Here is a 24,503-nt window from a genome sequence, read left to right as displayed (position 1 = left end):
TACAAATACTTTTTATTTTTTTGAGACAGGGTCTTGCTTTGTTGTCCAGGCTAGAGTGCAGTGGCCTGATAACACTCGAACTCCTGGGCTCAAGTGATCCTCTCTGCTGTTGAGACGGGGTCTTCCTATCTTGCCCAGGCTAGTCTTGTACACCTGGGCTCAAGTGATCCTCCTGCCTCAGCCTCCCAAAGTGCTGGGATTACAGGTGTGAGCCACCACACCCAGCCAAACATGTGTATATACACACATATATATGCCTATATATATACACATATATATGTGTGTATATATTTATATTTTTAATGGCATTATTCTGCACATCTTTAAAAATTACGCAAATGGCTAAGCATGGTGGCTCACGCCTGTAATACTAGCACTTTGGGAGGCCAAGTTGGGTGGAACACTTGAGGTCAGGAGTTCAAGACCAGCCTGGCCAACATGGTGAAACCCTGTGTCCACTAAAAATAGAAAAATGAGCTGCGCATGGTGGCACATGCCTGTAATCCCAACTACTTGAGAGGCTGAGGCAGGAGAATCACTTTAACCCAGGAAGTGGAGGTTGCAGTGAGCCAAGACCACGCCACTGCACTCCAGCCTGGGCGACAGAGTGAGACTCCGTCTCAAAAAAAAAAAAAAAATTAATTACACAAATGGCACTCTATACATATCTGACCTGTATTCGTTCAATAATCTGACATGACTATTGATCCAGTTCTAGTTCATTCATGCAGCTCTAGTTTATTCATTTTAGCTACTTAATTCCTTTATGCATATACCTTTATTTACTCATTTTCCTGTTAATGAACATTTACTTTATTTCCTAATTTTCACTTAAACATTCAACTGATGAACATTGTAGTACACGTCTTCCTATGCATATAAGCAAGAATTTCTCTAGGATAAGCCTCTAGAAATGGAATTGCTAGGTAACAAATTATGTGCATTTTTTTCAGCCAGGAGTGTTGGCTCATGCCTCTAATCCCAGCACTTTGGGAAGCAGCTCACCTGAGGTCAGGAGTTTGAGACCAGCCTGGCCAACATGGCAAAACCCTGTCTCTACTAAAAATACAAAAATTAACCGGGCGTGGTGGCACGCGCCTGTAATCCCAGCTACTCAGGAGGCTGAAGCAGGAGAATTGCTTGAACCCAGGAGGTAGAGGTTGCAGTGAGCCAAGATCATGCCACTGCATTCCAGCCTGGGTGACAGAGACTGTCTCAAAAACTAAATAAAAAACAAATTATGTGCATTTTTAATGAAAGTGACTGTACCAGTTCCATGCACTCATATAGCCATGCTTCATATTCTCATCCTTGGTATTTTTAATTTTGCCAACTTACTAGTTTTGAAATGGCATTTGATGTTTTAAATTCACTTCCTTGTTGCCTTTGAGGTTAAAACATCCTTTCATGTTTATTGGTCATTTTGGTTTCCTCTTTTGTGAACTGCCTCTTCATGTCCCTTGTCTTTTACTTATTACTTGTAGAAACTGTAGAAATTCCATATATGTCCTGGATGTAAATCTTCTCTTCTAGAGGTATCTTAGGTATATTTTATTGTATGAAAGTTTTAGGTTTTTTGCTTCGTTTTGTTTTTCTGAGACGGAGTCTCGCTCTGTCACCCAGGCTGGAGTGCAGTGGCGCAATCTCGGCTCATTGCAAGCTTGGCCTCCCGTGTTCAGGCCATTCTCCTGCCTCAGCCTCCCAAGTAGCTGGGACTACAGGCGCCCGCCACCACGCCCGGCTAATTTTTTGTATTTTTAGTAGAGACAGGGTTTCACTATGTTAGCCAGGATGGTCTCAATCTCCTGACCTCGTGATCCGTTCACCTTGGCCTCCCAAAGTACTGGGATTACAGGCATGAGCCACCGTGCTTGGCAAAAGTTTTAAGTTTTAACGTAGTCAAATTTACACAACATGGATTATATTTTCCTGTGTCTTATTTTAAACAATATCCCTTCCTATCCTGAGATCAGGATTTTTCCCCCTACCTGTTCTTCTACATGATTTCAAGTTTTGTTTTTTTAACATTCTGGGCTCTTACCCACCTGGAATTTGTTTCTATATCAGGGATTGGCAAATTACAGCCCATGGGCCAAATCCAACCCACTACCTTTTGTTTTGTTTTGCTTTAAGACTCCGTCACCCTGGCTGGAGTGCAGTGGTGCTATGTTGGCTCACTGCAACCTCTGCCTCCTGGGTTCAAGTGATTCTCGTGTCTTAGCCTCCAGAGTAGTTGGAATTATAGACATGCACCACCATGCCCAACTAATTTTTGTATTTTTAGTAGAGACGGGATTTCACCATGTTGGCCAGGCTGGTCTCAAACTCCTGACCCCAAGTGATCCGTCCGCCTTAGCCTCCCAAAGTACTGGCCATGCCTAAACTGGCCCACTACCAGTTTTTGTAAGCAAAGTTTTATCACAGCACAGCCATGCCCATTTGTTTACATATTGTCTATGGCTTCAAGGATAGAGGAGAGTGTGACAGAAACCATATGGTCTGGAAAGCCTAAAATATTTACAATTTGGCCCTTAACAGAAAAAGTCTGTTGATCTGATATATATGAGAGGAGGCAGGAAATTATTTTTTGCCAGATGATGGATAACTAGCATCATTTACAGATCAGTCTATTTTTTCCCAACTAGGAACTCTATATCCGAAATTCCCATATATACCTGGGTCTGTTTCTGTGCATTTGTTTTGAATATACACCATAAGTATCAAGAATGGAATGGAAACCAAATGGAAGCCTATGGCAAAATAATGCTACCTCCTCAATCTTTATAAAACCAACTCCCTCTTGACATTTAAGCTAAGATTTGAATGTCATCTCCTTAGAGGACGTCCTTAACCACTCAATCTTAACAGAGATGACTGCCTAGACCAGGGTGTTAATTGTCACAGATGGTGAGAAGTGGTAGGATTTGGATATGTGTGAGGTAGACCTAACAGATTTGCTGATGGATCAGACATAGAGTAGGAGGAAAGAAGAGGTTCAAGAATGTACAAAAGTTTTGGGCAGAGCAATTAAAAATCCAAAAATGCAGCCAGGAGCAGTGGCTCACGCCTGTAGTCCCAGCACTTTGGGAGGCCGAGGCGGGCAGATCACCTGAGGTCAGGAGTACAAAACCAGCTTGACCAACATGGTGAAACCCTGTCTCCAAAAATTAGCTGGTCATGGTGGCGCATGTCTGTAATTCCAGCTACTCGGGAGGCTGAGGCAGGAGAATCACTTGAACCCAGGAGGCGGAGGTTGCAGTGAGCCAAGATCCGCCACTGCACTCCAGCTTGAACAGTAAGAGCGAAACTCCATCTCAAAAAAAAGAAAAAAAAAGCCAAAAATACTACTTATTGAGAAAAACTGATGAACAGGTGTCAAACGACTAAATCTGGCATAAAATTTTAGATATTGTAAGTTGAAGGTATCTACTGGATTAAGCTTGTCCAACCCGCAGCCCAGGATAGCTTTGAATGCACCCAACACAAATTCGTAAACTTTCTTAAAACATTATGAGTTTTGTGATTTTTTTTTTTTAGCTCATCCGCTATTGTTAGCGTCAGTGTATTTTATGTGTGGCTCAAGACAATTCTTCCAATGTGGCCTAGGGAAGCCAAAAGATTGGACACCTCTATATTGGTCAGGTAGAGATACAAAGTGAACCTAAAGCTGGATATACCAGTCTGGATTCAGGGGCAAGGATCCAAGGTAGTGATGTAAATTTGGGACTCAACGCATTGGTGGTATTTAAAGTCTGAATCGAATCCCTAACAGGACCATCTCCAGCTTCTACTCTTACCACATCCAGCCTCCACAAAGCACCTAGAATGATTTTTTTTTTTTTTTGAGACAGGATCTCACTGTGTTGCAGTGGTGGAATCATAGCTTACTGCAGCCTCAAACTCCTGGGCTCAAGTGATCTTTCTGCTTCAGCCTCCTGAATAGCTCACAACACCCAGCTATTTATTTTTTCTTTTTGTAGAGATGGAGTCTCTCTGTTGTACAGGTTGATCTCAAACTGGCCTCAGGTGATCCTCCTGTCTCAGCCTCCCAAAGCCCTTGATTACAGGCATGAGCCACCGTGCCCTAGAATGATCTTTTTAAGATATAAGTTCAGATCATTCCTCTTTCAAAATTTTAAATTAATATTCTCTCTGTATTTTGTTTGACACAGGGTCTCACTTTGTCATCCAGGCTGGAGTGTAGTGACTCAAATATGGCTCACTGTAGCCTCCACCTCCTAGGCTCAAGTGATCCTTCCGCCTCAGCCTCCTGAGTAGCTGGGACCACAGATGTGCACCATCATACCCAGCAATTTTTTAAATGTTTTGTACAGGTCTCGTGTTGCTCAGGCTGGTCTTGGAACTCCTGGGTTCAAGCTATATTCCCGCCTTGGCCTCCTAAAGTACTGGGATTACAGATATGAACCACCGTGTTTGGCATCTCGGCATTAGAAATGAAACATAACCATGGCCTGTAGAGCTCTCAATCACCCGACACTTGCCTACATCTATGCCCTAGTCACAGTAGCCTTCTTTCCTCTCTTGAAGGGCACCATGCTCTTTCTTGCCTCCTGACCTTTGAACATGCTATTCCCTGGCCTTTCTAGTTACCTCCTACTGATCTTTCAGCTCTAAGTTTCAAGGTCACCGGCTGAGTCCTCTAACATCTAACCAAAATACCTTTCTCCTCTTAATCTTTCCTAACACTTTACTCAATTTGTAAGTATACACCTATACACACACACTTATATGGAGTGAGAGGGAGAAGAGAGATTTGTTTGCTTATTTATTATCTGTCTACCCCAGCAGACAATCAGTTCCATGGGTGCAGGGACATTCTCTGGTTCACTACTCAATCATGAGGGCCTAGCACAGCACCTGGTAGACTCTGGACACTCAAAAGATATTTGTTGAATAGAGACAACAGTCTCTTGTGCAGTATGCAGTGTGCCTTATTATTCTTAGAATGCTTTTCCCCTTAAAAAACTAAAAGTTAACCACTTCAATACCAACAAATTAGAGAGCTATTAGGTATACTCCTGCCTTACCAATAAAGCTTCCTCCTACTATTTTACCGGTTTCATTCATTAAGCACTTTCATGCATTCATCACCTAGCATCAGTTACCAAAACCGTGTACCTACTTAAGAAGAAGTATTTAAAGTCATTCAGAGCTCAATGGGCCTTTGGGAATCATCTAATTCTCAGCTGATAGAAGACAGAAAAGTAGGTTAACTAGTCTGTCCCCTGTTCCCGTTACAGTTAGTAGCAGAGCTGTCATATGAATCCAAGTTCGATTTGTTTAGTGCTTTTCCCAAAACCCATTTCTGGCCAGCCGCGGTGGCTCACGCCTGTAATCCCGGCACTTTCGGAGGCAGAGGTAGGAGGCCCACTTGAGGTCAGGGGTTCAAGACCAGCCTGACTAACATGGTGAAACCCCGTTTCTACTAAAAATACAAAAATTAGCCGGGCATGGTGGGGCATGGGTAATCCCAGCTACTTGGGAGGCTGAGGCAGGAGAATCGATTAAACCTGGGAGACGGAGGTTGCAGTGAGCCGAGATTGAGATCGCACCATTGCATTCTAGCCTGGGCAACAAGAGCGAAACTCCGTCTCAAAACAAAAAAAGAAAACAAAACCCATTTCTGTCTGGTACTTTTTTTTTTTCTTGAGACGCAGTTTCGCTCTTTTTGCCCAGGCTGGAGTGCAATGGTGCGATCTCGGCTCACCGCAACCTCCGCCTCCCAGGTTCAAGCGATTCTCCTGCTTCAGCCTCCCAAGTAGCTGGCATTACAGGCATGCGCCACCATCCTGGCTAATTTTGTATTTTTAGTAGACATGGGGTTTCTCCATGTTGGTCAGGCTGGTCTTGAACTCCCAACCTCAGGTGATCCACCCGCCTCGGCCTCCCAAAGTGCTGGGATTACAGGCGTGAGCCACCGCGCCCGGCCTCTGTCTGGTACATTTTATCTGAAGCAACAGGAATTGACAGGAAAAATCACTGCTGTCCACAGACCCACGCTTGCTCACTTCGGATATGTATTTTTAATGAAGTGCAACAACCTTACCCAGAAGCAAAATCAAGCTGCTTCTACGTAAACATTGGGCAGGTAACACAACTGAAAATAAAAAATGTAAGTAGTTCGTTTGTAAGTTGTAAGTAGTTAGCAAACTTCCAAAGTCATCAAAAGTAGTGGTCTTCCTGTTGGGGAACTTTAGCAATAAGTAATTTTATTTTAGTAACAGCAATAACTACCCCTCCCCCCAAAGAGGAAATTGGAAGACAGCACTAGGTGAAGAAAACAATTTTTTCACGTGTTGCTTTTAGACATAAAACCCTCAATATTTGGAAACTTCAGACTTCCATAATAAGGTTCTAAAGAGATTTCCTTGATCTTGATCCACGGTCCTCAAAGAAACACAAAAAAACTAACCCCCACCTAAGAACAGTTCTTAACCAAACAGGCAGGGACTTCTATGGGCTTTAGCAATCGCTTACTGAACCAGCGCGACAATATTCCTCTGACCTCGCGCAAGAAGGCCACCTTCTCCCTCCCAGAAGAGTCCCGGAGCACAGCAAGGCACTCAGGGGGCATCTGCGCCGAGGTCGAGGCTGGCTGAAGGCCTTGCTGCCGCCTTGGGGAAAGCCCTCGCAGGCCCACCTGCCCCACCGCCGCCCCTGAGGCCCAGCCTGACTCCCCGCCGGCGCCCCCTCAGCTACCTTTCCGCCGGAAGAAGGACATGGCGGGGCCCGGGTCGGGGCGGAGGGTGCGGGGGGACTGGCGCGGGGAGGGCCCGGCTCCCCTCATTCAGCAACCGGCCCGGACTTCCGGGTCCAGAGGGGCCGCTGCACTAGCGCGAAAAGGGATCCTTCTTCCGGGAGTGGGCCCCACCGCCTCCTCGGGATGCCCAGGCAGCTCCAGCCGCCATATTATCAACAAGCCGCCCGCCCGGAGTTCCGGTCCTTCCCCGCGCTAGGCTTCACGGGAGGTCAAGCGCCGGCCCCGCCCCTTTCCCCCATCCCCTCCCGCGGGTGCAGGGGCGCACGCTCGCATCGTCCACGTGACCCGCGCGTGCTACCCGCGCCTTTTTCCCGGGCCCTGGGTGCCTGGAGCGAGCTACCGTTCTTGCAGCTGTTTTGTGGTGTCTGTTGCCGGCCTTCGGTGGAGCGCTGCAGACCCAGTCTCTGCAAAACCAACTCCCTGGAGCGGGAGCCCTCCCAGCAGCTGGAACGGGGCGGGCCTTAGGTCCCCGGCTTCCGGCCCCTGGGCACCCTTCAAATTGTGCCCTTTTAAAAGGCAGGGCCAACCCTGCCACGCTCCGGCTAGACCCCTCCTGCTCCTCCGTTTGAGTTTTGCTCACAGGCGCTGGCCGGCATGAGCAGCTTCACCCTGCACCCCAGCCCCTGCTTCCCCAGGAGAACCCGCCACGGCCTGCGGCTTCGAGGCGATGCAGAACCCTGATTAGGAAAAGGCACAACCTGCTTCATGCGGAACCAGCAGCTCCCTGGGTCATTAGCGAATGAAAAGGGGAAGCGGGCTTATTTCGGAGTGCAGTCCCTGCGAATGCTCAACTTTGTAAGGGACTGCAACATAAAAAGCCTCGCCAGTATTTAAAAGCTAGCTCCAGTGAATCATCCTTGCTCAAATGCCATTTTCCTGTGAATCTTCTGACCCTCCCTCTACTCCCAAAGCAAAATGAATCAAGCCTCCCCGTCTTTGGTGCTTCTTACACCCAAAGCAAAATGAATCAAGCCTCCTTGTCTTTGGTGCTTCTTACACCCGGCGAGTGCGCTCAGCGGCTGAGGTTGTAACCGCTCCCTGGGGTTGGGGTTGGGGTTGGGGAGGGCAGGAAGGTATTAGTAACTCAATAAATGTTCGCTGGGGTTTTTAAACCAATGAAGTTTATCATGTGACGGATGGGAAACAGGCCCAGAAGAGACAACTAGCCCAAGATTGTTCAGAATGTTAGAAATACCAAAATTGTTAGAAATAGATAATCGGTGCCATGAAGAAAAGTCAGCATGGAGACAAAAGATCTCTCAGCAAGGCAATCTTTACTTTCTGCAGAAAGGGTGCTCAATCACAGATGGAACAATGTCAAGAGCACACCTGAACAAAGGAAAAGCAGACATACTTATCCCTTATACGCATTTGGGTCGTCCTCACTGCTGTGTCCTGCATCCATTGGCTGGAGCGGGACCTCACACTCTTAAACTGATAGCTGATTTGCTAATAGCCTAAAACTTTCTAAATAGGTAAGTGCAAGGAGGAACGAAGAAGGAGAGGAAGTTGCTTACCGAAAGGTTTAAGGAAGCAGTAACATTTCCAAATAAGGAAGGGGCATAGGCTGTGAGCTGGAACGTGCCTGTGAGCATGTCCAACAGTTACATAGGATAGAGTTTAACAAAGAGTTATTAGCACAAAGCAAGGAGGCTTGAGGAAAGTTAGTCTTTAAAAGAAACTATTACTTCTAACACTTATGATGTATTCTTTAACAAGAAGGGGAACTTTGAAGAGGAAACTTTTTACTTTCTACAAGAATGTCCAAGTTTAAGACTATAACTAGAACCCGAAATAGGCAAATCCCTTAACTTACTCTAATAATAATATGGTCTTTTCACTATATTATTAGAACAGGTTAAAAGATTTGCTTATTTCATTTCTGGCCAGGCGCGGTGGCTCATGCCTGCAATTCCAACACTTTGAGAGGCCAAGGCAGTCAGATCACCTGAGGTCAGGTGTTAGACCAGCCTGGCCAAGATGGCGAAACCCCGTCTCTACTAAAAACACAAAAATTAACAGGGCATCGTGGCGCACCTGTAGTCCCAGCTAATCAGGAGGCTGAGGCAGGAGAATCTCTAACGCGGGAGGTGGAGGTTGCAGTGAGCCGAGATCGCGCCACTGCACTCCAGCCTGGGCGAGAGGAAGACTCCTTTAAAAAAAAAAAAAAAAAAAAAGGTGTGCCTATTTCGTTTCAGAGCATGGCATGTTTGCAAGTGCATGAAAGGTAACCAAAACTGACATGGAAATTTACTATGCGCTGGTACTGTGCTAAACCCTCCAGATGAGTAATAGTCCTTGGAGTCAGTCCTGGTATCTGGAAAACTAGGCACTGAAAAATAAAGTCAACTGCTCAAGGTCACACCCTAACTAGGGATGAAGCCTGGATTTCAAGGTGAAGCCTCTCTCCAGGTAAGGACAGCGCGTCCAGGCGCACTGGACGGAAGCAGCGCTGGCAGAGGCTCCGGAAGTCCAGAGTGAGCTGGGGTCGAATGGACGCGGTCTGGCCGCTTCCTCCTGGCCTCTGCCGGGCCTGCACCGGGAGTCTGAGCGGCGCCCCACCAGGGATCCGAGATGCCCTCGGAAGCCAATCTGTGTTCTGGGTGGACCACACCCCGCTGTCTGTAGCCAATAAAACCTTGGATCGTGCATCCCATCCCCACCAAAGTGAGATTGGCTGAAGCCAAGGACCCGGGCGCGGTCTACGTGGGATTTCTCTGCAGGCTGAGGGGACACGTGGCTGTGTCTAACAGAGGCCCAAGTACAGGGCAGCAGCAAGAAAGAGCAGCGCCCTTCTCTCATTCCCTTCCAGCGTGCAGAACCTCTCAAGGGCTATTTTGTATGTGTTGTGTGGTTAGTTGGATGGGGCGGGACGGACGCAGGGGAGGGGAGAGTGTGAGAAATCCCCTGAATGTCTCTGGCACGGGAGTAGATCCCACAGAGTTGGAGGCAGAGGACTCTAAGTTCCTCTAAATCTCCTCTAAACCTTCCTCATTCTCTCCAGCTAAGCAGTCAGTGCAGAAGCAGTGCCTCACCTCGACTTCCAGTGTGATTTGCTGCCTTTGAGCCCCGCCTACCAGAAATTCTGAAGTCGCCGTATTCCCCAACAGCTGCATACACCTCAGTCATGATAATGGCCGTCATTATTCATGAAGTACTTATTATGCGCCCTCCTTGTATTAAGTGCTTTACAATTACTAGCTCACTTAATCCATAATTCCTGCCCTTCCCCGAAAAGAGACCCTGTGAGATGGCTGCCATCGCAACCCCAGATTTACAGATGTGGCCCGGAGGATCAGGGTAACTTATGTAGGATCATGAGGCTGGTAAGAGGTAGAGACAGGATTTCAATCTCTGTCAATCAGACTCCAAAGCCATTTGCTTATACCACTTTCTCCTATCTTTCTCTCCACCCACCCATTTATCCAGTGTCCCAAAATGGGATGTCTGTCGGGCAGGTATATGGGGATGAATGATATCTGGCAGTACATATTCTTCGGGTACGTTCTGAATCATCACCCATTAAAATGTTTATATACTTAGGGAAGCTTGCTGCTAAGAGTATTGTCATTTAATCTTTTGAAATTTGATGATCCACATATGAGTAAAGTTAAAAGAAGAATTTAAAAATAACAAGAATATTACATTAAGCTGAATACGCAGCTGTGGCAAACTAATACCCTGCATTGTGTTTCTGAATTAACTTCATAAAGTCATTTTAGTTTACATGTAAGATAAAATTAATTTTTATCAGGAGTTCCTTTAATTATGCTCCTAATTTTTGGGAATCGTCACAGTCTTGTTTTGTTTTGGGTTTTTTTTTTCTTTTTTTGTTAGACGGAGTTTTGCTCTTGTTGCCCAGGCTGGAGTGTAATGGCGCGATCTCGGCTCACCGCAACCTCCGCCTCCCGGTTTCAAGTGAATCTCCTGCCACAGCCTCCTGAAGAGCTGGGACTACAGGCATGCACCACCACGCCTGGCTAATTTTGTATTTTTAGTAAAGATGGGGTTTCACCATGTTGGTCAGGCCGGTCTTGAACTCCTGACTTCAGGTGATCCGCCTGCCTCAGCCTCCCAAAGTGCTGGGATTACAGGCATGAGCCACCGTGCCTGGCCTCATCACAGTCTTTTTATAACAGTTGTATTAATTACAACAAATCAGTGAGGTAATATCAGTAAGTTAATTATCACAAATCCAGTGAATGGTTTAATCTAACATTGTTTAAAAATCAATGAATAGTATTCTACAACAAACATTCTAACAAATATAGTTTATCAAACATTCATAACCTTTTTTTTCGAGACAGATTCTCATCTCACTGTGTCGCCCAGGCCAGACTGCAGTGGTGGGATCTCAGCTCACTGCAACCTCCACTTCCTGGATTCAAGCAATTCTCCCGCCTCAGCCTCCTGAGTAGCTGGGACTACAGATGTGTGCCACCATGCCTAGCTAATTTTTGTATTTTTAGTAGAGACAGGGTTTCACCATATTGGCCAGGCTGGTCTTGAACTCCTGAGCTTAGGTGATCCACCTGCCTCAGCCTCTCAAAGTGTTGGGATTACAGGCGTGAGTCACCGCACCTGGCCCTGGTTTTAGTTTTAATCAAATCAATTGTACCAAAAGGGGAGAAGAGAGAATTTAGCAAGGAAATATTTGAAAAGCTAATGGCTGACAATTTTCCTGTGGTGATAACAGAAACCAACACACTAATTCAAGAATCACTATGAACTGCAAACAAAAGAAATACAAAGAAATCTGCACACAGATTATTAATAACAAAACTTCAGGAAATAAAAATGAAGAAAAATGGTTGAAAATTGCTAGGGGTAGGGGAAGCAGATTACCTTCAAAGGAGTGCTGCTTGGCTGGGTGCAGTGGCTCATGCCTGTAATCTTTGGGAGGCTGGGGCGGGCAGATCACTTGAGGTCAGGAGTTCGAGACCAGCCTGTCCAACATGGTGAAACCCCCCCGTCTCTGCTGAAAATACAAAAATTAGCTGGAAATGATGGTACGCACCTGTAATCCCAGCTACTTGGGAGGCTGAGGCAGGAGGCGGAAGTTGCACTGAGCTGAGATCGCGCCACTGCACACCAGCCTAGATGACAGAGTAAGACTCCCTCTAAAAAAAAAAAAAAAAAAAAAAAAAAAAAATGCTGGGCGCGGTGGCTTACACCTGTAATCCCAGCACTTTGGGAGGCCGAGGCGGGCAGATCACGAGGTCAGGAGATCGAGACCATTCTGGCTAACGTGGTGAAACCCCATCTCTACGAAAAATACAAAAAAATTAGCTGGGCATGGTGGCGGGTGCCTTTAGTCTCAGCTACCCGGGAGGCTGAGGCAGGAGAATGGCGTGAACCCGGGAGGCGGAGCTTGCAGTGAGCCGAAATCGCGCCACTGCACTCCAGCCTGGTCAACAGAACCAGACTCTGTCTCAAAAAAAAAAAAAAAAAGAGTGCCAAGTAAACAGCTAATTTTTTTAACAGTTACAATGGATGCCAGAAGATTCATATTAAATATTCAATATGCTATAAAAAGTAACTACTGGCTGGGCATGGCCCAGCACTTTGTAAGGCCGAGGTGGGTGGATTGCTAGAGCTCAGGAGTTAGAGACCAGCCTGGGAAACGTGGTGAGGGCTCATCTCTACAAAAAATAGAAAAATTAGTTGGGCATGGTGTCATGCATCTGTAGTCCCAGCTACTAGGGAGACTGAGGTGGGAGGATCACCTGAGCCCTAGGAGGTCAAGTCTGCAGTAAACTGAGATCACATTACTGCACCCCAGCATAGGCAACAGAGTGAGACCCTGTCTCAAAATAATAATAATAATGATAATAACTATCAACCAACAATTTTATAGCCATCAAAAATATATTTCAAAGATGACACGAAATAGGATTTTCAGACACAAATGGAAAAAATTGGCTGGGCGTGGTGGCTCATGCTTGTAATGCTAGCACTTTGGGAGGCCAAGTTGGGTGGATCACCTGAGGTCAGGAGTTCGAGACCAGCCTGGCCAACATAGTGAACCCCCATCTCTACTAAAAATACAAAAATTAGCTGGGTGTGATGGTGGGTGCCTGTAATCTCTCAGTTACTTGGGAGGCTGAGGCAGGAGAATTGCTGGAATCCGGGAGGTGGAGGTTGCAGTGAGCTGAGATCACGCTATTGCACTCTAGCCCAAGCTGACAACAGCGAGACTCAGTCTCAAAAAAAAAAAAAAAAACAAAAAAAAACCTTCACCAGCAGACCTCACTAAAGAATATTCTATTTTGGCTAGGTGTGGTGGCTCATGCCTGTAATCCTAGCACTTTGGGAGGCTGAGGTGATCAGATCACTTGAGGCCAGGAGTTCAAGACCAGCCTGGCCAACATGGCGAAAACCCGTCTCTACTAAAAAAATATAAAAACTAGCTGGGCGTGGTGGTGCGTGCCTGTAATCCCAGCTACGTGGAAGGCTGAGGCAGGAGATTCGCTTGAACCAGGGAGGCAGAGATTGGAGTGAGCCGAGCTTGTACCACTGCACTTCAGCCTGGGCCACAGAGTGAGACTCTGTCTCAAAAAAAAAAAAAATTATATTTGATAGCACAACAGAGTGACTCTAGTCAATAAAAAATTAACTGTACATTTTAAAATAAAGAGTGTAATTGGATTGTTTGTAACTTGAAGGATAAATGCTTGAGAGGATGGATACCCCATTCTCCATGATGTGCTTATTTCACATTGCATGCCTGTATCAAAACATCTTATGTACTCCATAAATACATATACCTACTATGTACCCACAAAAATAACAAAATTAAAAATAAATAATAAAAGTATGTATGTGCAAAATTAAAAAAAAAAAGAATATCCTAAAGGATTTACTTCAAACAGAATAAAGTATATGAGATAGAAAGTCTTTGATGCAAGGCACTAGAATAAGTGGTATGTGGACAAATGTGAATAAACATTGAGTGTAAGCAGTAATAATAAAGTTGTGAAAGTTAATCAACTACAAAATTAGAGGGCATGGTACACACATGAGCACCCTTACTTCTGACACCAATTGCAAGTTCAGGGGTCCCCAAGGCTATCCTTAGGTTTGATAATTTGCTAGAAGTGCTCACAAAACTCACTGAAAGCTGTTATATTCACGGTTATAATTTACTACAGCTCAAGGATACACTTTAATAATCAGCCAAGGGGGCTGGGCGCGGTGGCTCACACATGAATTCCTAGCACTTTGAGAGGCCGAGGCAGGCGGATCATGAGGTCAGGAGATTGAGACCATCCTGGCTAACGTGAAACTCCGTCTCTACTAAAAATACAAAAATTTAGCCGGGTATGGTGGTATGCGTCTGTAGTCCCAGCTACTCGGGAGGCCGAGACAGGAAAATCGATTGAACCGGGGAGGCGGAGGTTGCAGTGAGCCGAGATCATTCCACTGCACTCCAGCCTGGGCGACAAAGCGAGATTCCATCTCATGATAATAATAATAATCAGCCGGCCGGGCGCGGTGGCTCACGCTTGTAATCCCAGCACTTTGGGAGGCCGAGGCGGGCGGATCACGAGGTCAGGAGATCGAGACCACGGTGAAACCCCGTCTCTATTAAGAATACAAAAAGTTAGCCGGGCGTGGTGGCGGGCGCCTGTAGTCCCAGCTACTCGGAGAGGCTGAGGCAGGAGAATGGCGTGAACCCGGGAGGCGGAGCTTGCAGTGAGCCGAGATTGCGCCACTGCACTCCAACCTGGGCGACAGAGCGAGACTCCGTCTCAAAAAATTAAAAAAAAAAAAAAAAAAAAAAAAAAAAAATAATAATAATAATAATAATCAGCCAAGGGAAATGCATAGGGCAAAGCCCAGGGAGGTACCAAATGAGAATATCCAGTTGTCCTCTCCCTATGGGATCAGGATGGGGTTAGTTTCCCAGTATAGAGCATTGCCAATCAGGAAAGCTTACCCAAGCCCTTGTGTCCAAAGTCTTTATTGGGATTCCATCATGTGATCTGGGTTGACTGCCCATGTGATTGATTCCAGTCTCTAGCCACTCAGGAGGTCACACTGATGCCACCTGACCCGAAGCCCCCCACCCAGATCACATTGTTGCTATCTGGCAGGCCCAAGGCCCCTAGTCAAAACAAAAATACTTCTGTCAGGAATGATATTTCAAGAGTTTAAAGAGATTACCTCCCAGTAGCTGGGGACAAAGGCCAGATCCCTCTTTGGGCAAGGTTAAATCCTTTTCTACACAAACATCTAGCAGGTTTAAAAATGTCACCAGTGTGGCAGGCCACTGAATCTTAGTAGAGTTTATATCTCACCTTCTGGCATGTATGTGTCTTGCCTGTGTTTCTGGAACACTTGCCATTTCTTGCTTACAATCAGCATGATGTCATCAATATAGTGTCTCCATATGATGTTCCACAGAATGTCCGGACAATCAAGTATTCTTTTTTTTTTTTTTTTTTTTTGATTTGGCTCACTGCAACCTCTGCCTCCTGGGTTCAAGCAATTCTCCTGCCTCGGCCTCCTGGGTAGCTGAGATTTCAGGTGCCCACCACCACGCCCAGCCAGTAATGAGGTTTCACCATGTTGGCCAGGCTGGTCTCGAACTCCTGACCTCAAGTGATCCATCTGCCTTGGCCTCCCAAAGTGCTGGGATTAAAGGCATGAGTCACCATGCCGGATGGATCAAGGATTCTTTAGACTTGCACTGTCCAAGATTTTAGTGAATACTAAATAGCCACATGTTGCTATTCAGTATTTTAAATGTGGCTAATCAAACAAAGATGTGCTGTAAGTGTAAAATATACTTTCTATTTCCGTGCACTCTAAACTGACAGCTTCCTATTGCAAATACCTGTGACTCTGTGCTCTTTCTTTCTTTTTTCTTTTTTTTTTTTTTTTTTTGAGACAGAGTCTCACAGCATTTTTTTTTTTTTTTGAGACAGTCTCACTCTGTTGCCCAGGCTGGAGTGCAGTAGTGGCGTGGCATGATCTCGGCTCACTGCAGTGCCTCCAGGATTCAAGCTATTCTCCTGCCTCAGCTTCCCAAGTACCTGGGATCACAGGCATGCGCGACCATGCCTGGTTAATTTTTTTTGTATTATTAGTAGAGATGAGGTTTCACCATGTTGGCCAGGCTGGTCTCGAACTCCTGACCTCAAGTGATCCATCTGCCTTGGCCTCCCAAAGTGCTGGGATTAAAGGCATGAGTCACCATGCCAGATGGATCAAGGATTCTTTAGACTTGCACTGTCCAAGATTTTAGTGAATACTAAATAGCCACATGTTGCTATTCAGTATTTTAAATGTGGCTAATCAAACAAAGATGTGCTGTAAGTGTAAAATATACTTTCTATTTCCGTGCACTCTAAACTGACAGCTTCCTATTGCAAATACCTGTGACTCTGTGCTCTTTCTTTCTTTTTTCTTTTTTTTTTTTTTTTTTGAGACAGAGTCTCACTCTGTCACCAGGCTGGAGTGCAGTGTCAAGATCTTGGCTCACTGCAACCTCCACCTCCTGGGTTCAAGCGATTCTTGTGCCTCAGCCTCCTGAGTAGCTGGTATTATAGGCATGCACCACCACATCCCAGCTAATTTTTTTTTTTTTTTTTTTTTGAGACGGAGTCTTGCTCTGTCGCCCAGGCTGGGGTGCAGTGGCACGATCTCGGCTCACTGCAACCTCCACCTCCCGGGTTCACGCCATTCTCCTGCCTCACCCTCCCGAGCCGCCAGGATGCAGGCACCCACAACCACGCCTGGCTAATTTTTTTGCATTTTTATTAGAGACGGGGTTTCACCATGTTAGCCAGGATGGTCTCGATCTCCTGACCTCGTGATCTGCCCGCCTCGGCCTCCCAAAGTGCTGGGATTACAGGTGTGAGCCACCGCGCCTGGCCCCAGTCCATTTTTAAATAAGGAAAGGAATATGAGCTGGGGCTGTAGCATGCCTGGGCATGTAGTAAAATCAGAAAGAAGGAAAAGGAGAAGCGGGGGTGGTACTTGCAATTAGAGAATAAGAAGCAGAGCAGCCTGTTTGAAGAGAAACCTTGTCATATCTCACAGTAGTAGCATCTCCCACAGTCCACACTGGCCAACAGACAATTACCACCACCCAGCCTGTCACAGATGCCAGTGTCCTAATGAAGGCTGTGTCCTCCAATGGCTTCTCAGGTCTTGCTTAGTAATTCAATTCCAACATTCCTGCTGTCAGAGGCATTGGAATCAGAGCGACTCCATGGTAAAATGAGGCTGAGAACTGCTAGGCTGCATTCTTAGTCACAGGATGAGACAGGAGGTCGGCAGGACAAGTTACAGGTCATAAAGACCCTGCTCATAAAACAGGATGTGGTAAAGAAGCCGGCCAAAACCCACCAAAACCAAGATGGTGATGAAAGCGACCTCTGGCCATCCTCACTGCTCATTATACACAATATAATACATTAACATGCTAAGAGACACTCCCACCAGGGCCATGACAGTTTACAAACGCCATGGCAACGTCAGGAAGTTACTCTATATGGTCTAAAAGTGGGGGGGATCCATCAGTTCTGGGAAATCCCTGCCCCTTTCCTGGAAACCTCACAAATAATCCACCCCTTGTTTAGCATAGAATCAAGAAATAACCATAAGAATACTCAGTTAAGCAGCCCATGTCGCTGCTCTATGGAGTAGCCATTTTTCTGTTTCTTCTTTAATAAAATTGCTTTCACTTTACTCTGTGGACTCGTCTCGAACTCTTTCTTATGCAAGGTCCAAGAACCCTCTCCTGGGGTCTGGATCAGGACCCCTTTCCAGTTACACTACCTCCTTAAGCCTTCTGACCTCTTCCTCAATACTATGTTGAGAAAGTTCTGGCACTATCCTCCTCACTTTACTCTAGGCCAAGTTCAATCCTGACCACCTGTTAGGACTAGCTGTGGGATCTCTTGCTATAGCACTGGATCTTGAGTTGTGGGTAAAGGCCCTCAAACGGGAAAAACTCCCCAGGGCCAGGCTTATATTCCACCCCACCCCTAGTCCAACAGCTTCAACATTGACTCCCACACATGACTTCCTGGTTCCTCCCACACACAGTAGCCAGGGCTAGCGAACCCTTTGGCCAGTGTGGTATTTTCTCCTGTAGCAGGGTCTACTTTCTTGCTCAGGCTGTGTGGAGACCTGACTGGTTATTTACCTAGAAACAGAGTGGAGGGGTCCATCTCCAGTAGGACAAGTGGCATCTTGCAGGGCTCCTGCCTGTGCTGAGGTCAATATCCAGCCTCCTCTGGAGAGCAGGGGTATTGAGGGGTCTGAAGGTGCAAGCTTCTCAGGGTTAACCACTCAAATGTCCCCAATTCACTTCTCAGGATTTGACTCTTATTTATCAGGGCGTTGACTTTGACTTGGAGATGAGATAAGACTACGCATCCTCTCTTTTTTTCAACAATTACGACCTGGGCCTGATCATCAGCAAAGTCTGTTCTCTGGTGAATAATCTAACTTCCAAATCCCAGTCCTCTTCTAGGGCCACTCAGTGTTTAGCCTCAGTTACCCCAGAAAGCAAAGCCTGAGATGAAGTTCTCATGGCAGGGCTACGTGAAGGTGCACAGTCTCAGGGCCAGGATGAGAAATGAGGGAAGCAAGGGAGGGACGGAGGGAGAGCCCACACAAGACTGTGTTATCGAGCTGGCTGCTTCTAAGTCTGAAGAATTGCCAGATTCTCGAACTCCTGACCTTGTGATCCGCCCACCTTGGCCTCCCAAAGTCCTGGGATTACAGACCTGAGCCACCGCGCCCAGCCCTGGCCATATCTTTAACGTGCTGCTGGAAGTAAGGGCTGTAAATAAACTGAATAAATAACAGTAATGACTATCACTGCAATAATATCACTATCATTTTTGATCCCGTTAGATGTACTTTTTCAAAAACTTATTCCCCACAACAGCTCTCATTTTGGAGATGAAAAACACAGCCTCAGATGGGCTCTGATTTCATCAATCTGGGTGATTGTAATGAGCCACAGGGGTAAAAATCTAGAGCCTAAAATTAACTTAAAATTGTTTTTCCCTCCTAAAAGGAGACTAGTGAGCCTGAAGCATTATAATCAGTCCTCTTCTTCTTTCAATTGCCTCACTACCTACAATCATTTAAAATGAATTTTAATGTGTTTCAATGATATTCCACTGTGAGCATCAGTTCTGAGATGCTAAGTATCCACATAAAATGATATCCTTGTCGAGCACATACTTTAGCCAGATAATGTCCAAGGGACTTCTCATTTCATTAAACGTAATGTTGCATTTAATTCTCATGACAACCTGGGATAGTAGATATTATTATTTGCCTCATTTGTGAATGAGAAAATGAGTCTTTGGAGAGATTAAATAAATTGCCTGAGCTCTTGCAGCTAATAAAAGGCAGAGCCAAGGATTGAAAAATGGTGCTGGGCTGGGCGCGGTGGCTCACGTCTGTTATCCCAGCACTTTGGGAGGCTGAGGCAGGTGGATCACCTGAGGTCAGGAGTTCGAGACCAGCATGGCCAACATGGTGAAACTCTGTCTCTACTAAAAATATAAAAATTAGCCGGGTGTGGTGGCATAAACCTGTAGTCTCAGCTACTTAGGAGGCAGGAGAATCACTTGAATCTGGGAGGCGGAGGTTGCAGTGAGCCGAGATCGCATCACTGCACTGCAGCCTGGGTGACAGAGCAAGAGACTCCGTCTCGAATAATAATAATAACAATCCTAGGGTGTTCTCTCAACTCCTGTATCCAATGCCTATCTTTGCTTCAGGACTCAACCCAAGATCTACCTCCTGATAGGAAGTCCTCCCTGACAAATCCAGCATTTGTTGACTCAATTGCTTCTAAACTGTTATAATTAGAGTAACGCACTATGAGTTGTTGAATACTTAGTATACACAAGGCATCTTTTATTCATTATCTCAAAACCTTCTAACACTCTTTTTTTTTTTTTTTGAGATGGAGTCTCGCTCTGTCGCCCAGGCTGGAGTGCAGCGGTGTGATCTCCGCTCACTGCACACTCTGCCTCCCAGGTTCTAGCAGTATCCCTGCCTCAGCCTCCCAAGTAGCTGGGATTACAGATGCGCGCCACCATGTCCGGCTAATTTTTGTATTTTTTAGTAGAGACAGGGTTTTGCCATGTTGGCCAGGCTGGTCTTGAACTTCTGACCTCAGGTGATCCGCCTGCCTCAGCCTCCAAAGTGCTGGGATTACAGGTGTGAGGTAACACTCTTGAGTGTTAGAAATTATTGCTTTAATTTTACAGATGAGGAAACAGGCTCAGAGAGCCTTCCAAGCCTCTGCAGCTAACCAGTAGCAGAGCCAGAATTCAAAATCAGATCTGGGTGAGCCCAAAGCAGGAGTTGGCAAACTAAGGATCATGGGCCAAATCCAGCCCACTCATTGTCTGTTTTGGTTAATAAAATTTTGCTGCAACAAAATCAGACTCACTCATTTACATAACCCTGATGGCTGCCTTCAAACTACAATAGCAACATTGAGTCCCTGCAAATGAGTCTATGTGGCTCTCAAAGCCTAAAATATTTACTATCTAGCCCTTTATAAAAAGTTTGCTTGTAAACATTTTTGTTTTTATAGAAAAACTCCTGCTTGGAAGCCTGTTTTTCTTGCCACTTCATCTTTCTTCTTCTCTGTATGCCACTGCTATTATAGTATTGCAGTTGTCACTCTTGCTCCCAGCAGGTGGAAGGACAGCATGCTTCTCATGAAAAGGACCTCAGTAGGACACTCACAGAAGTCCGGGCAACTGGGACGGAGACCATGACCCCCAGGAAGGGAGTGGTCATTCAACACAGGGATCACCAGTACAGGAGCCCCTGTTTGGAAGGAAGGTCAGAAAGATCCTGTCGCCTTGCTCTACCAATTTTAGGCAGCCTGCCTGGCCACATCCCTACCTCCTAGAGGCCCATGCTCTGGTTCCTGGATGGCACCCTGTTCTCTGCAGGTGCCAGCAATGTTGCTTTTGCATACTCCCAGGGGCACTATCCACATGTTCCAGGGACTCCATCTACATAGTTACCCTGGGTGCTATATTTACCTGGGTGTGTCTGGAGTCGGTGGGAGAGAGGGGTGTGGCTATTCTTGGGATCTGCAGTAAGAGACTCTGTTTTAAGGGTTATGAGAGAGGAGGCTGTGTCGTGGGGTGTGAAGGAGGGAGCTGGGACTCTGCAGCTTTTGGTCTTTGCAGAGCAGTGGGACTTGAGGAGGTAGAGGAGGAAATCCTGGGAAAGAGGTTGAGGGCACTGTCACGAGAAAACATTGCAAAGCCACACACACCCAGACCACATAATATGAATATTATATAGAGTTTATTGGGGGCAAAGCCTATATGCGGTGAGGTCTCAGAGCACACTGCTATGCCCGAGTCAGCCTAAGCCACCAAGGATGATCCTGCAGTCACACCACGTCTGACTATTGACTCAGTGCCGTGAGAGGGACTGCACATTGAGTGATATGGGGATGGCTAAGCACACAAAGGTCAGCACAGAGTTATTCCAGGACTTGAGGGTGGTGTGAATTTAAGGTGACAATTAAATGAAGCAGGCTTATAGCAAACCAGGCTGTGTATTGTGAGTCAACATCAGGTGCGGGCTGAGAAATGGACCCAGGATCTTGTTTCTTTGGAAATAATATTTTTTTTTTTTTCTGAGATGGAGTCTCACTCTGTTGCCCAGGCTGGAGTGCAGTGGTGCCATCTTAGCTCACTGCAACCTCCGGCTCCTGAATTCAAGCAATTCTCCTGCCTTAGCCTCCCCAGTAGCTGGGATTACAGGCAAGTGCCACCATGCCCGGCTAATTTTAGTATTTTTGGTAGAGATGAAGTTTCACCATTTTGGCCAGGCTGGTCTCGAACTCCTAACCTCAGGTGATCCACCCACCTCAGCCTCCCAAAGTTTGGATTACAGGCGTGAGCCCCTGCACCCAGCCTTTTATTCCTTTTTTAAGGCTGAATAATATTCAATTTTACGTATATACCACATTTTGTTTATCCATTCACCTGCTGAAAGACACATGTTGCTTTTGTGTTTTAGCTATTGGGTCAAAGTTAATACTGCTATGACCATAGAGGTACAAATATCTCTTCAAGACCTTACTTTCGATTCTCCTTTTTTTTTCTTTTTTTTTTTTTTTTTGAGATGAAGTCTTGCTCTGTCACCCAGGCTGGAGTGCAGTGGCATCATCTCGGCTCACTGCAACCTCAGCTTCCCTGGTTCAAGCGATCTCCTGCCTCAGCCTCCCAAGTAGCTGGGATTACAGGTGCACACCACCACACCTGGCTGACTTTTTTGTATTCTTAGTAGAGAAGAGGTTTCACCATGTTGGCCAGGTTGGTCTTGAGCTCCTGACCTCAAGTGATCTGCCTGTCTCAGCCTCCCAAAGTGCTGGGATTACGGGCGTGAGCCACCTCGCCCAGCCTTTTTTTTTTTTTTTTTTTGAGACAGAGTCTCACTCCATCACCCTGGCACAATCTCAGCTCACTGCAACCGCCGTCTCCCAGGTTCAAGCAATTCTCCTGCTTCAGTCTCCCAAGTGGCTGGGATTACAGGTGCCCACCACCACACCTTGCTAATTTTTGTATTTTTAGTAGAGACAGAGTTTCACCATGTTGGCCAGGCTGGTCCTGAATGCCTGACCTCAGGTGATCCACCTGCTTTGGCCTCCCAAAGTGCTAGGATTACAGGCATGAGCTACCACACCTGGCCTACTTTCTTCTTCCTTCTTCCTTTCTTCTTCCTCTTCCTCTTCTTCTTCTTCTTCTTCACAGAGATGGGATCTCACTATGTTGCCCAGGCTGATCTCAAATTCCTGGCCTCAGGCAATAATCCTCCCACCTCAGCCTCCCAAAGTGCTGGGATTTACAAGCATGAGCCACTGTTCCTGGTGTCTATATATTTTTTAATTAATTAAAAAACATTTTTTAATTCTTCTTTTCTTCTTTGAGACGGAATCTCACTTTGCCACCCAGGCTGGAGTGCGGTGGCATGATCTTGGCTCACTGCAACCTCCGCCCCCCAAGTTCAAGCAATTCTTCTGCCTCAGCCTCCCCAGTAGCTGGCATTACAGGTGCCTGCCACACTGTGCCCAGCTAATTTTTGCATTTTTAGTAGAGATGGGGTTTCACCATCTTGGCCAGGCTGGTCTTGAACTCCTGACCTTGTGATCCACCCTTAGCCTCCCAAAGTGCTGGGATTACAGGTGTGAGCCACCGCACCTGGCCTTTGTTTTGTTTTTTAGAGACAGAGTCTCACTCAAGCTGGAGTACAGTGGTGAGATCATAGCTCACTGTAATCTCAAACTTCTGGGCTCAAGGGTCTTCCCACTTCAGCCTCCTGAGCAGCTGGGACTACAAGCACACCGCCATGTGTTGGGATTCACTCAGGATGGTGGCAGAAATATTAAAGGGAAATATTAGGGAAAGTTATAGGGAATAGTCACAAACCTTTTGAAAGGCCAAAAGGTTACATAGCTTGTAATAATTGAACAGGCTGAAGGCAGCCAGTTCTTACCTTAGAGCATTAGGTCACAGGGTAAATAATAGGGACAATAGATGCTTCCCCAGTTAAGTCTGTTTACCCTAGTGCCATTAACTAACCTTTGAGCCAGATGGCCCTCTTGGGGGGAGGTTGACTAGGGATATTGACCCCTAATGGTATTTACCTTAGACCTCAGTACCTGAGCTTTAATCATTCCTAGAACTACTCTCTTAACTGTGTTAATTATCCCCAAGTGCGTTTACTGAAAGCTTCTGTTGTTAATTGTATACCAGATAAATGCCTGGAGTGTGAGCTGCTCAGGGCAGGCTGCAGTGACAAACCTCTCTTGGTATGCAGGTGGTCGGACGCTCAGCTGGACTGGCAAAACAGAGTATCTGTGTGTCAGTGGACGTTTTATTCATCCGTCATTTGGGTCATGGTCTGTGGACAGACCCCTGCAGCTAACGCCCTCAAATGTGAGGAGCAATACCTCAGCCATGCCTAGCTATCTTTTATTTTTTGTAGAGATAGGGTCTCCCTATATTGCCCAGGGTGGTCTTGACCTCTTGGCCTCAAGTGATCCTCCCACTTTGGCCTCTCAAAGTGCTGGAATTACAGGCATGAGCTACGATGCTCAGCCCTCTGCTTTTTTTTTTTTTTTTTTTTTTGAGACGGAGTCTCGCTCTGTCGCCATTCTCCTGCCTCAGCCTCCTGAGTAGCTGGGACTACAGGCGCCCGCCACCGCGCCTGGCTAATTTTTTTTGTATTTTTAGTAGAGACGGGGTTTCACCGTGGTCTCGATCTCCTGACCTCGTGATCCGCCCGCCTCGGCCTCCCAAAGTGCTGGGATTACAGGCTTGAGCCACCGCGCCCGGCCAGCCCTCTGCTTTTAATTCCTGCTTTTATATAGCCAGAAGTGGAATTGCTGGATCATATGGTAATTCTATGTTTAGGTTTTTGAGAAACTGCCAAACTGTTTTCCATAGTGGTTGCACCAACAGTGTATTCCCACCAATGATGCACAAGGGTTCTGATTTTTCCACCAACACTTATTTTCTCACCAACATTTGTTATTTCTGTTTTTTTTTAAATAATAGCCATCCTAATGAATATTAGAAGTGGTTTCTCATTGTCATTTTAATTTGCTTTTTCTTCATCGTTGGTGATGTTGAGTATCTTTTCATGCATTTATTGGCCATTTATAATCCTTGGAGAATTGTCTATTAAAGTCCTTTGCTAAGGC

General features: G+C 46.1%; 1 protein-coding gene across 6 annotated transcripts in view; it reads right to left on the bottom strand.

Moving 5' to 3' along the window:
• Window positions 1-6,957, bottom strand: part of AKAP10 (A-kinase anchoring protein 10) — a 75,201-nt gene extending 68,244 nt beyond the window's left edge. For 3 of the 6 annotated variants that reach the window (XR_009209972.1, XM_032176994.2, XM_032176992.2), the window contains exon 1: window positions 6,721-6,940. Coding sequence is in view for 2 of the 6 variants with exons in the window: in XM_032176992.2 (XP_032032883.1) it covers window positions 6,721-6,808 (88 nt within the window). In the remaining 4 variants the exon portion in view is untranslated. Of the gene's footprint in view, window positions 1-6,526; window positions 6,654-6,720 lie in introns of those variants that run through there. The other 3 variants (XM_032176993.2, XM_058428551.1, XM_058428552.1) reach the window with 3 other exon arrangements.
• Window positions 6,958-24,503: the final 17,546 nt, after the last annotated feature.

This window comes from Hylobates moloch, unplaced genomic scaffold (genome assembly GCF_009828535.3).
Source record: "Hylobates moloch isolate HMO894 unplaced genomic scaffold, HMol_V3 SCAFFOLD_15, whole genome shotgun sequence".
NCBI lineage: Eukaryota > Metazoa > Chordata > Mammalia > Primates > Hylobatidae > Hylobates > Hylobates moloch.
This window is presented reverse-complemented; position numbering and strand designations above follow the sequence as displayed.